General features: G+C 38.7%; 1 protein-coding gene across 1 annotated transcript in view; it reads left to right on the top strand.

Annotated features, from left to right (window-relative positions):
* Positions 1-3,383: 3,383 nt before the first annotated feature.
* Positions 3,384-15,006, top strand: part of CCDA (cytochrome c biogenesis protein family) — a 40,692-nt gene continuing 29,069 nt past the window's right edge. The window contains exons 1-3 of the mRNA XM_089992076.1: positions 3,384-3,517; positions 5,671-5,737; positions 6,154-6,285. Coding sequence (XP_089848202.1) covers positions 5,671-5,737; positions 6,154-6,285 — 199 coding nt within the window. The 5' untranslated portion in view covers positions 3,384-3,517. The remainder of the gene's footprint in view (positions 3,518-5,670; positions 5,738-6,153; positions 6,286-15,006) is intronic.

Below are 15,006 nucleotides of genomic sequence, written 5' to 3'. Positions count from 1 at the left end.
GTAAAACGTGGAAACTTATATGCCTAGAAGCTAGGAGTTAAAAGTGAAGTGTACTTGTGTATGATTAAGGCATATGATGGTGCCTCTTTTGTCTATTTTCTGTAATTCCTTGCTTTGGGTACAATCTCTGGCTGAGATGCTTAAGATAATTGTGGTAGTGAGTACTTTGAAATTTCCCCACTCCACAACCCACCATGATCATAGGCGTTTAGAGTCTTTTTGTTGATGACTGTGATGGTTTGCGTGCTAGGAGACAACTTCGTTTTTGCCATTAGCTCTCACTCGAAAGAAAATCATTTCTAATGTATAGCATTCTCCTCTCATACTAGCCAATGTTTGGGTAAGTAGACCTAGGACTGCCAACGGGTTGGATAGGAGACAACGAAACCCACCCCCACCTCTCTTCCTGATCTTGGTTAAGGAAAAGAAAAAAAAAATGATTTGGCTGGGTCCAGACCCAACCGGTCCCATGCAGCACTAGGTAGGGGTGTCAATGGGTCGGGTTTTGTTCGGACCCAGGTGAAATCAGAACTGATTCTGATTTTTGTGTATGGTATCGGGTTTAGACTCGGTCTAATCGGATCTATCATAAGAGAAACCATACCCGGACTCGATAAGAACTGCATGAATCGGACCTGGGTCACACTCGGTAAAATAATATTTTGCACTATTTTTACATTGAAAATTTATGGGTCTTAATCAGAACTCAGTTGGGTCCAGGTCCGATATAAAATTTCACAAACCATACCTGGATTTATATATTAATCGGACTATCAGGTCTAGACCCGGGTCTTCTTATTTATCATCATACCTGGACGCTATGGCATGAGGTGCGTGGGCGTGCCCGCACCTGCCGCACCCGACTCGGGTGCGTCGAGTTCATATCTCATAGATACTAAGGTTGTAATGAGACTTTTATCTTTTTTTCCCTCATATACAAAAAAAAAATCCAAACCGTGCTATAAATCGTCAAATTTCCTATTTTCCATCGCCGCCAAACCTTCGAGGTCTCGCCAAGTCGATTTCTCACGCTTGAGCAGGCGAGAGGCACTCGTTTTTCGGCAATATCAACTATTTTCCGGCTTTTCCGGCGAAACAAAGAGCGAGGTATTCTGCTTCTTTGGCGATTATTGCAATTCAGAGGAAAAACTCCAACACCCACTTTCTAATTTTGCCCAAATATCGATTCTGTATGCGAAATGAAGAAGATGGGTTCTGTGCTTTCTTGGTCATAGTTTTGTGCTTGCTGCTCTGCTTTTGTAGCTCCTTCATTTCTAAGTGGAAGCAGAATAAAACTCACTTAGAAGTAGATTTCGTTGATGGACACTTTCTTCATTCGAATATTTACTTGTTTTTCTGCTTATTCGTGCAATATTTATTTTGCTGCTTGTCTGCTAATTGATCCCACAGGGAGGAAATAGATATTTTGCTTTGCCAATAAAATATTTTCTGGGACATCCGCTCCATTTGTGTGGATTTGAATAACATATAGTTTCATAACTGGTCTATAGTTTCATTGTCATAATCCAATTCATATTTTTTCCCAAGGGTGTGTACTTAATCTATTTTTTCTAAAAACCAGAGTTGGAACTGGTTAAAAGTATAATGGGAATCACTGTTACTGTAAAACCCAAATTTTTTAGGAAAAAAAATTGGACTGAGGTCGGATCTGGATCCGACCGGACCCGAACCCGGGTACCCTAACCACCCTCCCCCTCTCGCAGCCCTCTCTCTCTCTCTGCGATCGCACTCCTCCCCCGCGCCGCTCCTTCTCTTCTGCTTCCTTTTTCTGACCATCGCCGCCGGTGACCTCACGCCCACGTCCAGCCACCTGCCGTCAGCAGCCCAACTGCAGTCCCCCTGTCCCGAGCACCCCCTGTTCCTGCTCATTTTCTCTCCCCTCGTTTCTCGCCTCCTACGAATCCGGCCAGCGACCCACGGCCATACACCCCCGACCCCTTGTCCCCTTCGATTCGCCGGAGGATACCCGACACCAAAACCCTCCTCACGTGCTCTCTCTCCCTCGTCCTCTTCGGCTCACCGAAGGTGGCCCCGACGCCGGTGCTCGACGTCCCCCTTCTCCGGCCTCACCTCAGGTAGCCTCTCTCTCCTCCTGTGTTGTCTTCCTCCTCATCTTCTTCTTCTTTGTCTCCTTTTCTTTTCTGACAGGGGCGTCTACATGTGTCTTTCCGGCAGGCGGGGCTGCCTCTAAGACTTCCGGCAAGCAGGGCGAAGTCTACTGGAAAATGGTGAGCACGTACCTACTGGAAATCATAGAAGATACGTTGTATCTTCTCAATCAGACGTTATAGATGTATTCAACATAATTTATTTGATAGAAACCATGTTTTGGATCATGTTTTTTTTAACATAAAAACAAGATTTTCTAAGTCATGGTAAGATCTTAAAAAACCTACATGTAACATGATCCAAAATTTGGTTTTCACTAAATAATAATTGTAGATCATATCTGTAAGACCTGATTAACAAAAAATGCTCAAAAGTTTAGAAAATTTGAATCTTCAATTAAGTGGGAGTAGGTGTTTCGGGAGCACCTATCTTTACTTATACATAGAAAATAAGATTTTTTAAGTCATAAAATTTTGGTACATTGTGAACTGTCGATTTTTTAAGTTCTTAAAAAACCTACGTGTATGCCATAATCACATGATCCAAAATTTGGTTTCCACTAAATAATAATTGTAGATCATATATGTAAGATCTGATTAACAAAAAATACTCAAAAGTTTAGAAAATTTGAATCTTCAATTAAGTGGGAGTAGGTGTTTCGGGAGCACCCTATCTTTACTTATATATATAGTAGCCCATAACAGTTGATGCTTAAATCGTCCACTGTTTTTGGACGTTTTTGAGCCACTGATCACACGCAATCAGCAGTGCAATTTTTTTTTGTGCTTATATGTGTTTTTAGCGGCGGTCAAGACCTCAGCTAAAAACACATTTTTTTTTTAAATTTTTGGTGTGTTCGAGCATCATTCAATGCTTAACCCGCCCATCACTACTGATTTCTCTCTCTCTCTCTCTCTCTCTCTCTCTATATATATATATATATATATATATATATATATATATATATATATATATATATATATATATATATTGACCGCCCGTTACTTTGGTGTTTGGTTTTTTGCTTTTCGGTTGTTGAAATTTGGTGCTTAGTTTGCAGTTGCTTACCTGATTAATCATTATATAAGCATGGTTTCATACAAATTTTCAAGATAAACGTACTCATCACTACTTGATATAATGAATCATATTACATGAGTACATGGGAAGGGATAGGCGGCGTCCAGCCTCACCCCTTGGGTGATGGAACCTTATTTTACCGCTAGTCACCACTTAGGCTGGGACCACCTAAGCCTGTTTTTTTTTTTTACTACTGGTGGGGTATGCGGAAAGTTTAGACCTTTCCCCTTTTTGCTCACTCTCTCCCCTCTCTGTCTCTCTCGCCCTTTCGTTCTATCTCTCTCGGTTTTCTTAGCAAGAAAAAAAGGTACGCATCTCTTTGCCTCTCTCTCTCTCGCTCTCTGCCTCTATCTCTCGGTTTCTCACCTCTCTCTCTCTCTCACTCACTCTTACTCTCTCTTTGGGGTTTCTTCTTCTTCTTCTCTTCCTCCCCTTTTTTTTCTTCTTTTTTTTTTCTTTTATTACATTATGTGTTTGTGTGTTTCATTTATATATATATATATATAATTTGTTTGATTGCTTCTAAGTTATATTTCTGAGTTATAATTCTGGTTGACTGTTTCTGAGTCATGTTTATGAGTTATATTTTTTAGTTAAATATCTGTGTGTAATTCATATATGATCTGTTTGACTGTTTTTTTTCATAGTTCACGCTTCACATGCACCCACACAGCTGCTGATGCACATATATGTTTGTTTTGTGTAAATATATATAATTATATATATTAATGTATCATAGGCATATATTATAATATTTTGTATTTCAGTTATATATTATATATTCTATGTTTCAATTATATATATATATATATTCTGTGTTTGTGTGTTTCGTTTATATATATACACATATATATCTATGTATGTAATTCATATATAATTTCTTTGACTATTTCTGGGTTATGTTTCTGAATTATATTTTTGGTTGACTGTTTCTGAGTTATATATATATATATATATATGTGTGTGTGTGTGTGTGTGTGTGTGTGTAACTTATATATAATCTGTTTTATATCCTTTTCACAGTTCACACTTCACATACACACACGCACATACACTCAGTTGCTGATGCACATATGTATTATATATCTGTCTTCTGCATGTAAATATATAAATATATATGTTAGCATATTATAACTTATAAGCGTATGTAATTATGTATATGTATATATTATATAGTTTATGTATTTTTTTTTCACACATATATGATCTTATGTTTTATGTCTATTGTTGTTACTTTTTTTGTATACATGATTTTATTTTTTTGTATATTGTTCATTCACTTTGTTAGTTGTATAGTTTGTTTATTTAATTGTTCATTTATTCTTAAATTTTTTGAGCAGGTTATCAATTGCATGGTTTGTTTATTTTTCCTATTCATTTCTTCTTCGTATTTGTCTATTGCTTATTTTATGTCTATTGTTATTAAGTTTTTTGTATACATGATTTTATTTTTTGTATATTGTTAGTTGTATGGTTTGTTTGTTCACTTGTTCATTTATTCTTATTTTTTTTTAGCAGGTTATTTAATATAATTGTTTTATAGTGTTCGTCGACATGTTTTGTTTTGTCTATTGCTTATTGTTGATTGATTTTATGTTGTCTAAGCGTTTGTTATTAATTTTAGCATTTTTTTTACATATTTTGTGTATTTTAAAATTTTTTAATTGGGGTACCAACTAGCCTGCCTAGTCCCCACCTAGTCTTTTTAGGGGCTTATCGCCTAGGCTCTGCCTAGCACCTTTAACAACCAAAGAGGGATTCCATTGTCTTGGCTAAGTCTTACAGGCCTTGTCAAATTTACATTTAGAAAGGATTTGGCACAGATGAAGAGAAACTTGAGGGGAATCTGAAAAGAATGATCAACTGGTTGGAAGATCTCTTGAATTATTACTGAACTTTGTGAGCTTGCTAAAGTCTAGTGGAGCTGCCAACCAACCCAGTGGAGTGTGTAGTTTTGGACCATTTTCATTGTTCGCTCCAGAGATGTTCTAAGCACTGTTTCTGTTGAAAATTTCCAATATCTGCCAGACAAATTCTGAAGTGGGGCTTCGTACTATTCTGACGCTTCATTTATATCATTTGACTATTATGAAGAAAAAAGGTTTGTGTGACAATGAAAAATGATTGCTGATTCAATTATTTATTCAATAATCCATTTACATTAATCAACCTTTTTCAGTCAAAGTGGTTGATGTGGATTAAAATGAATGATTGGTGAGGTTTGTCTAGTTTGGTGGATTAGCTGCATATATGTTTTAGATATGATTTGGCTATCTAAATAATGTAGAATACAAATTGGTTTGTGTGATAACCACAAGAAATGGTTGTTGGGTATTATTTATTTTTATGGGAAATGAGTTATAGGTATGATTCAGTATCTTCTCTGCCTATGTAATATGTATATTTATGTTCCTTGGCCAAGGATTAATCAGTTGTCTGCATTTTCATTTTCCCCTCCAGATGTCTTTTATTCTTGGTCACTGGACTGGGGGACTCAATCCATCCAGAGCATCAATTTGCAAACGTGGTAAATTACATATCCAACCCAAGTGGTGTTTCTGTTCTCCACGAGTCGAGTATGAGGCATTTTGACCTTTTAATCATGCATTCAACTCCATCTTTAGTGGTTTGAGATCACTCCTCTGGTGTTATTGATGATAAGTGTTCATCAATATTAGATGTGCCTATTTGTTACTTTCTTAATGGAGCCCAGATACTTCATTCTAGTTAATCATAGATTGTTCTAGTGAGAAGATAATATTTATCCTCCAAATGAATTGATCTGTTTGACATTTCATGCTCCAAATTCTCGCTAACTACTACTCTTTGTGGATTTGATTTCCTCAAGAACTTCTCATTTTTTTGTCAAATATGTTCCTATTTACTGTAAATGATGTTTAGTCAAGATTGTAAGTGTTCCTCATGATGTTATTATTACAAAAGGGAATCATCCACCAATTAAATCATTGAGAAGAGGGATTTTCTTCAAGCTTGACCAAGCTGAAGCTAAAAGGGAGGAAGTTAAAGATAAGAAGATGATGATCGACTTCGGAATATTGGTGAATGCTGCCACAGGTATAGGTCCTTTTTCTTCATGCATACAGTTTCTCTTCAATCATTAATCAGACTAAGATTGATCATGCTAATTCTACACATACTCCAGTCTCCTGCTTCTATGCACTGTGTGTTTAAATATTTATCCTTTTTCCTCTTATTAGTAAAGTACTTAGTGATGATAGTATCAAAATTTATGTATGATATGTTGTTTCTAATTTAGAACTTGTGTTATTTTTTGAATATCATTAATTATGGCATTTTGTGAAACTGCCTTACACTCGTGTGATTTCTGCCTTCACTTTCAGCAGACTGAAACTTTAACCGTTTCAAAATGTTTGTGCTTTTTAATTTGAAGAGAAGTTTCATGCTGCTATGGTTCCATTTAAGACAACTTATGTTAACCAAGGTTTTGTACTTCTTATCTTGCTCTTTCCTTTTCTCTGACCACGAACATGAATCATGTTCCTAAATTTATGTTAGTTTATGAACCAAATCTCCTGTACCATGCAACATAAAAAGTTAGGATAAATCAAACAATTTCAATTTTCCAAGCAAAGCATAGAAAACTTTCAAGTAAAAGTGGTTGAGTGTAAAATCCATGTAAAAAAAGAAAACTAATTAGTTGGACCCGGGTCGGATTCGGATTCGGACCCGACCCAGATCCATGAGGGCATAGGGGAAGGGGCACCACCCCACCGCCCTGCGTCCTTAAAAGGGTTACGCAGGGGGAGGAGTAGGCGATAAGCCCCCTCCCCTATCTGTCAGCCTCCCTCTTCCCCGTGTCCCCTATACCCCCACTTCGGCAGCTTCGCAGGCGCCTCCTCGCAGGGCGACCAATCTCGGCCAGCACCCTCCATCCCCGCCCTCGCGTGACCCTCTCCCCTCTCTCTGTATTCGCCCTCCTCCCCCGCAGCCTTTCCTCTGCGAGCTCCGACGACATCGCTGTCGACCTTCCTACGTCTCTCTGTATGCGTCGGCGACCCACAACCGTTCCCCTCCATCTTCTTCAGCTAGCAGGGCACTCGATGCCGGCAACCCTGAGCACACCCTTCGGTGAGCCTCGACACCCCACCCCCCTTCCGATCTCTCTCTCTCACTATTACCCCTCCCTCCTTGGCAACCTTGCCGACCCCTTTCCGCCCCACACCCAACCTAGGCCGACACCTCCGTCCGGCCATCCCCTTTACCCCTGCATCGCCTCTGTTTCCCTCGCTCCCCCTCCCCCTCTTTTTTGCTCGTGTTCCGACCAGCCGATGATGGAGTCCTGTTTCGTCAACCCTCTCTCTCCTCCTGCATTGTCTTCTTCCTCTTTCTCCCTTTGTTGTCTGCTTCTTCTTCTTCTTCTTCTTCTTTTTTGGCAGGCTGGCATGGGCGACGCCCCTGTCGCCTGAGGTTTTCGGCAAGCAGGGCAAAGCCCTGCCTCCCCTTGGTCAAGCAGGGGCTTTGCCCCTGCCGTCTGGGCCTTTTTCCGGTAGGTCAATAGTCAGTTCCTTTGACAGGCCAGCAGGGCCATAGCCTTGTCGCTTTTGTTCTTTTTTGGTAGGCCGGCAGGGGACAAGCCCCTGTCTTCTGGGTTCTTTGTAGGACGGCAGGGGCCAAGCCCTTGCCGCCTTCCTTTTTTTGGCAAGACTGTAGGGGCCAAGCCCCCTGTCACCCTTTGCATTCTTGGCAGGTCGGCTAGGGCCGAGCCCTTGCCGCCTTCTGTTTTCCCGACGGGTTGTTCGGGGCCAAGCTTCTGCCACCCTCGGCGTTTCCAGCATGCTGGCAACAGCAAAGCACCTGCCTTTGCCTCTTTTGCGCGTTCTGGCAGAGCCAGGCTTGGCCTGACAGCCGAGTCCACCCCTGCCTTCCTGATGCCTGCGGGCAGGGCCGACTCCCCTTGCTTGTTTATATTCTTTTTGAGCCTTAACTCGTATTCTAACATGATTATACATTCACAGCTTACATGATGAAGCCCACACATGCCCCGCGGCTCGAGACCTTCAGCTCGTACACTCGAGACGTGCGAAACCCCCAAGGCAGGAGAAAATTGCGTAAAGGGCAATGAACGAACTTAAATTAAGCCATTAAAACTTTAAATGGGAAAGGAAATGCTAAGGACAATATATATGTATACATATATCTATATATGTATGCATTTAACTCAAGGACGCGGTTTCATGATCCTTGTCCTTTTTACTTTTCTATCTTTACTTTCCTTGTCTTTACTTTTGCCGCCATGCTTTATTTCACGGGTTATTTTCTTTACGCATTTATTTACTTGTTTTATACTTTGTGCATTGCTTACGTATGTATTTACTTTTGTATTTTCATACCTCGTGTTCTGCTTACGCATTTTTATGCTCATTACGCAATTTTGGCACTTTGGGGATCGATGACACCTTGCCATCACGTTGTATTGTGCACGAGCTCGCTTTTTATTGACTTACACTTAAGTGCAACTTCAACCGTATTCTGTTTCGTTCATTTGTTTTAAAAGACACGACTTACACTTATGCACTTCAGTTCTCCAAAAAGGAGATTTTTATGCGCAAACCCATTTTCGAAATACATAGTTTTACAAAGCAGATTTTGAAAGTCTTTTGCGAGATAGCGGCAAGAGCTCTCAAATCAATGTATTTGGGAGAGGTGTTTTACAACTTCGGTTCGCGTATCCGATGCGACTCAAATAAACTCGATTAGGGACACAAACTTGTGTTTTGTGGTGATCCCTTTGAACAACCCTTAACCCGTTTGTGGAGACCAGTATCGCGAGGTTTGCGCAACATACAGATACTGTGATAAACGAATGAGACATCCATGGCGATCTCGCCTCGCACGAGTTGCACAGTGTTGTACTCACGGTTTGAAAGATAAATCATGTTCAAAATAAGATATTTGGTCCAACATATTCTAAGTATGTTCTTTTTCAAAAGATGCGGGTTCACACGTGTGTACTAAAATTCTTAAGAAAAAAATTTCTTTTCGTAAGTCTAGTTTTCCAATAAATAGTTTTGCAAAGTAAAGTTTTAGAGTGTTTCGATTTCGAAATACCAGCCAAGTCTTCCTCATCAACGTATTAGGAATAGTGTTTTTGCTACTTCTGTTGCATTTCGACACAACTCGGATAACCCCGTTTAGGGGTATGGGTTTGGGCAAGGTTTTTGCTGAGAAACTTTGCACCATTACTGGTATCGCAAGGCATACGTGTCATGCTGATGCCACATTATCTTTAAGATAAAAGATCCATGGAGATCTCGTATCCTGCAAGGTTGTTCAAGTAGTTAAAAGTTAGGATCTTGTTGCGTCACTTCTTTTGCGAATTATTGTTGTTAGATTTCTTTTAGAGAAATCCATACCTCTCTTCGTAGCCATACTTTTAGATCTGTACGATATGCTTGGACTACGATGAGTAGGATGAGAGGTCTCTAATAACCTCGAAACGTGTAAATAGCACATTGTGAAAATCATTTACAGAATGATGTTTTGCCCTCACCGGTAGGATGTGTTAAAATATGTATTCGTACACACACACACACACATATATATATATATATAATACCCGATAGGGGTATTTATGACTTTTCACATAGTTGTTTTATAAAACAACTATATTTCTTTTAAAGTAGTTTTTTTTAATTATTTTTATTTTTTATTTTTCTTATTTTTGTAAAAGCCAAAAAGGGGCCCCACCATAGAGTCGTTGGGGCCCCCAACGACTCCATGGGAGCCCCCTTTTGGGCTCTTCTTTTGAGGCTCTTGGCTCTCCTTTTTACCTTGATTCTTTGTATAAATAGGGGTGACCCCTTTTGTATATTTTCATGCTTGAGAGCTCTCTCTCTTTCAATAAAGAGACTTTTATATTTTTGCCTACCTCAAGGCTTGTGTATGTGTTGTCCCTTTGTGGACTTGGCTATTGTCTCTTTTGTTTGTCCATTGTAGGACATTGTAAGTGCTTATAGCACTCTTTGTATTTTCGCATATCTCATTACATGGTATCAGAGCCACTCGGTTCTTAGAGGAAGAAGCGTGGTACATATACTTCTCATCTATTGTCTCCATTCTTCTCACTTCTTGGTGGCATTATGGAAGCAAAAATCGACCTATCCTTCAAACTCAATGGAAATAACTACATGATATGGGCATCGGCAATGGAGAACAACCTCAAAGGCAAGAAACTTTGGGGGTATGTTATGGGTTCCATTCCGGAACCTAGATTTTAGCTCACAAAGATCGAAGGTGGACAAGAAAAGGCTCTTGAGGGAGATGCTTCCTCAAAGCCATTGAAAATCATCAAAAGGAAGTTGAAGATTGGGAAAACAATCATGCAAAAATCCTTGCTTGGTTCATGAACAACATCAAATTCAAGGTATGTGCTAATATAGCTAAATTTTGTGGCGCCAATGAAGCTTGGTTTTTTATGAAGGGTATGTATACCCAGAAGGATCTTGCAAGAGCATATTTTTGCAAGAAAAAATTAGAACCACCAAACAAGGTGATTCAAGACTACTATAGTGCTTTAAACTCACTATGGGATGAGTTGGCTTTTTTAGAGCCAAAATGGGTTGCTATGGAAGATGTCGAATTAAGACAAAGCAAATGGAACAAGATCGATTGTTTCAATTCTTATTTGGGCTACGTCCCGAATTTGAGCAAGTGAGGTCATCACTTCTCCATAGATCCATCTTTCCTCCAATAGAGGATGCTATTGCCGAAATCACTCAAGAAGAAACACGGTTTGGCATGAGTAAGAATGTTGATGAAGTGCTTGCCGTTTCCAAACCCGACAATAATGTAAAAACCTATAACCCCCTCCCCACTTTGGTAAACAAGGAAACTACAATAGAGGAAGAAAAATGATTGTATGTCATCATTGCTATGATCCGAGTCACATAAAACCCGCTTGCCCAAAGCTCAATGGAACTTTCAAGCCTAAGGTGACCTCTCTTGAAGAATCTACCACCAAAGAAGATGAAGGCAAGAATGGTGACCTCAAAGAGACCCTTGGTCAAATATCCATGGCTCTTCAACAAATCCTTAAAGCTACTTCCTCCACATCGTGTGTGGCCATTGCGTCTACATCATCACCTGGTACGTACTCTTGGATCTTAAACTCTGGAGCATCTTTTCATATGACCCCTCATGAAAGTGCTTTAGTCGATGTTTGCACCAATTCAAAAAGCTCTTGTGTTTCTATGGCCGATGAAACTTTTTTGAAAATTTCTAATATTGGAGCTCTAAACTCCAAAAATTCTCAAAATCTTTTTGTTCCAAAAGTTAGAGTTGTTCCAAAATTAAATTTAAACCTTTTTTCGGTCTCCCAAATTGTCGACCATGGATGTGAAATATCTTTTTCATCTAATGGTTGCTTTGTGCAGGATCTCCGGTCCGAGAAGCGGATTGGGCAAGGCCATAGGAAAGGGGAGCTCTACTATATGGATCATCTAAACCTTCCTACAAACTATTTTTGTTCTTATGTCCAAGAGAAAAGTATTGAAACTTGGCATAAAAGGCTTGGTCATCCAAGCTATTCAAAAATGTATCTTTTTTCATTTGGAAATAAATTTTGTAAGGAAAAAAACATTAATTGCAAAGATTGTATTTTTAGAAAAATGAAGTCTATTCCTTTTCCAACTAGAACATTTCTTTTTTCAAGACCCTTTGAATTGATGCACTCGGATGTTTGGGGTCCATCTTCGGTCATGTCTAAAGGGGGTTACTCTTACTATGTCACTTTCATCGATGACTTTACTCGATATGTTTGGATCTATTTCCTTAGTTATAAATTAGAAGTGTTTTCCTTCTTCAAAGAATTTCATATAAAAATTCAATACCAATTTCAAAGTAATATATCCACTTTGAGAACTGATTCCGGTGGTGAATACTTGTCTAATGAATTCCAAAATTATTTAACACAAAATGAAATTTGTCATAAAAAATCATGCCCTAGAACTCCACAACAAAACGGACTAGCGGAAAGAAAGCATAGGCATATTATAGAAACCGCTAGAACATTGCTTGTCTCTAGAAATATTCCAATTTTTTTTTGGGTCGAAGCCGTCCTAACCTCAACATACCTATGTAATGAAATATGCGGAAATAAAAACAATGTCCTACAATGGACATTCACATATAGAAAGCAAAGAACAAGTCCAAAAGGGACATACACAAAAGCCAACAATGACTTGCAAACATAAATTCTTATAAATGCAAGAGAGAGGGCTTCAAGAAGCCAATTATTTACAAAGGGAGAGACCCCACTTATTTATAGGCAAGGAAGAGTGAGAAAGAGGGAGAAAAGTAAGAGAGAGAGACCACATTCGGAGGCCCAACAAGGTGTCGTTGGGTTCCCAACGGTCACAATTGTGACCGTTGGGGGCCCAACGACTCTTAGTTGGGACCCCCAATGTGAATGCACTAAATGCATTTTAGGAAAAAAGAGAACAAAAAATAAAAGAAAAAAAGGAAAATAAAAAAGAAAAGCAAAAATAAAAAAAGACTACAATGCCCCTATTGGGCAGAATTACAGGAATACCTTTATCGGGTATGATTGAATATATATATATAAATAAATAAATAAATAAATAAATAAATATATATATATATTGATTACATGTATTTCAACACCCTCCCTCAAGCTTTCCGGGGATATAACCGAAAGCTTGTTGAGAAGGAACATAAAACGAGGAGAAGCAAGGGCTTTAGTGAAGAAGTCCACCAACTGGTACTCAGATGTAATGTAAGGCAGTGCTATGGTTCCTTTTAGGTATTCATCACAAACATAGTGGTAGTCCATCTCAATGTGTTTAGTACGCTCATGGAAGGTGTGATTGCTTGCGATATAGATTGTGCTTTTGTTGTCACAACACATCTTCGAAGGAGTAGAGATGACTATGCCCATATCACTGAGGAGACTTCTAAGCCACACAAGCTCTATGGTTATAGTGGCCATTGCACGATACTCTGCTTCTGTTGAGGACAATGATACTTTGTGCTGCTTCTTGCATCTCCAAGAAATCATAGTCACTTAAGAAAACACAAAAACCAGTAGTTGAGACTCTATCATTGGGATTTCCTCCCCAATCAGCATCAGTATAAGCAATTAAATCAAGTGATGATGAAGAGGAAAAAAAAACTCCCTTGGTTATGGTGTTTTTATTGTATCTGACTATCCTTAAGACTGCACTCATGTGCACAGTTGTAGGTGCATGTTGAAACTGACTGAGTAAACTGCATGAGCTATGTCTGGCCGAGTGATGGATAAGTAGGTCAGAGACCCAACAAGTTGGCAGTAGAGAGTAGGATCCTCGAGAAGTGTTCCATCTTCCAACCTTAACTTTGCATTGATAACTTCAGGGGTTTCTGTCTTCTTATCATCGGAGATGCCAGACTTGGAACAAATGTCAGCAACAAGTTTCATCTGAGAGAGAATGTACCCTCGAGGAGAGTACTTTACTTCAATTCTTAAAAAATATCTTAAGAAACCAAGGTCAGACGTGTCAAAATTCTCTTTTAAAACTTTCTTAATATCATTGATTCCTTGCTCATCACTTTCAGTGATGATCATATCATCAACATAAAGTAGTAGAATAACTACTGAAGACCCTGCACTTTTCACAAACAAAGCAGTGTCAGTATAACATGAGCGAAAATTCAAACTTGTCATTACATTGCTAAATCTATCATGCCAAGCCTTTGGAGCTTGCTTTAAACCATATAATGCCTTTTTAAGTTTGAGAATTTTATTTTCCCCAATACATACTCCTGGTGGATGATCCATGTAAACCTCTTTATTTAATTCACCATTTAGGAATGCATTCTTAACATCTAATTGATAAATAGCAAGGTTTTAAAACCCAGTGACTCGGGACTCGACTCGTTCTTTATTGACTCGTGACTCGGCGGGTCAACTCGATGACTCAAACCGGGTTTTGTTAACTTTTGATTTTAAAAGAAAGACAATATATAAATTGTCATTTAAACATATAAAGGTTTGTAGAATGACTTAATTACTAGTTTAATTGATTAATAAGTAAAATAACATCAAGTAAAAATGCTCTTAATTCAAATCTCACATTTACTAAAGAAACTACACAAGCAGGAACAAGTCTTTCAAATTTTCTTACAAATAATCCTGTATGGATGCTCAGCCAGGGATAAAATTCAACTCTCCTATGCCACATGCTGCTTTTCCTGTAAAGTATGCCCAATACAATAACTTAGCATCTCGAAACGGTGGAAGTTTCCTCAAACTTCCCAACCTGTAAGCATTTTTCTTTTTTCTCTTTTAATAAAATTTACCTCAGAAGTGGGATAACTACATCAAACTTCTCTTCATAATAGTTATCTCGTTTATCTATATTGTATAGTATAGTTTACATAATCAGGTTCTGCTTTTCATGTTTTGACATCAGACCTATTATTGGTAAATCTTTGTTTTTGGCATGTTTTGGTGCAGCATATAGGGCTCTATCAGTGTATTTCTTCAAGAATTTATTAGTAATTGTCTGGCTTTTTTCATGGACTCTGCACATCATATGGTGATACTTCTATGTGAAGGCTTAGAAAACTACATTTGGCATAATACGATAAAAGATATCTCACAACTAAACGTTCAATCTCATTTTGTATAGTCTTATTTGTCAAATGTTGGATTTTTATGTTCTTAACTATAATTCATCTCATAATGGTTATTATGGTCCTTAAGCTTTCTCGGATCTTATTCATGTTCTATTGCAAGTCCATTTAGTTGCATCAGTT

Source organism: Nuphar pumila, chromosome 16 (assembly GCF_984573655.1).
Source record: "Nuphar pumila chromosome 16, dmNupPumi1.hap1.1, whole genome shotgun sequence".
NCBI lineage: Eukaryota > Viridiplantae > Streptophyta > Magnoliopsida > Nymphaeales > Nymphaeaceae > Nuphar > Nuphar pumila.
The sequence above is the reverse complement of the archived record's forward strand: the minus strand, read 5'-3'. Positions and strand labels throughout refer to the sequence as shown.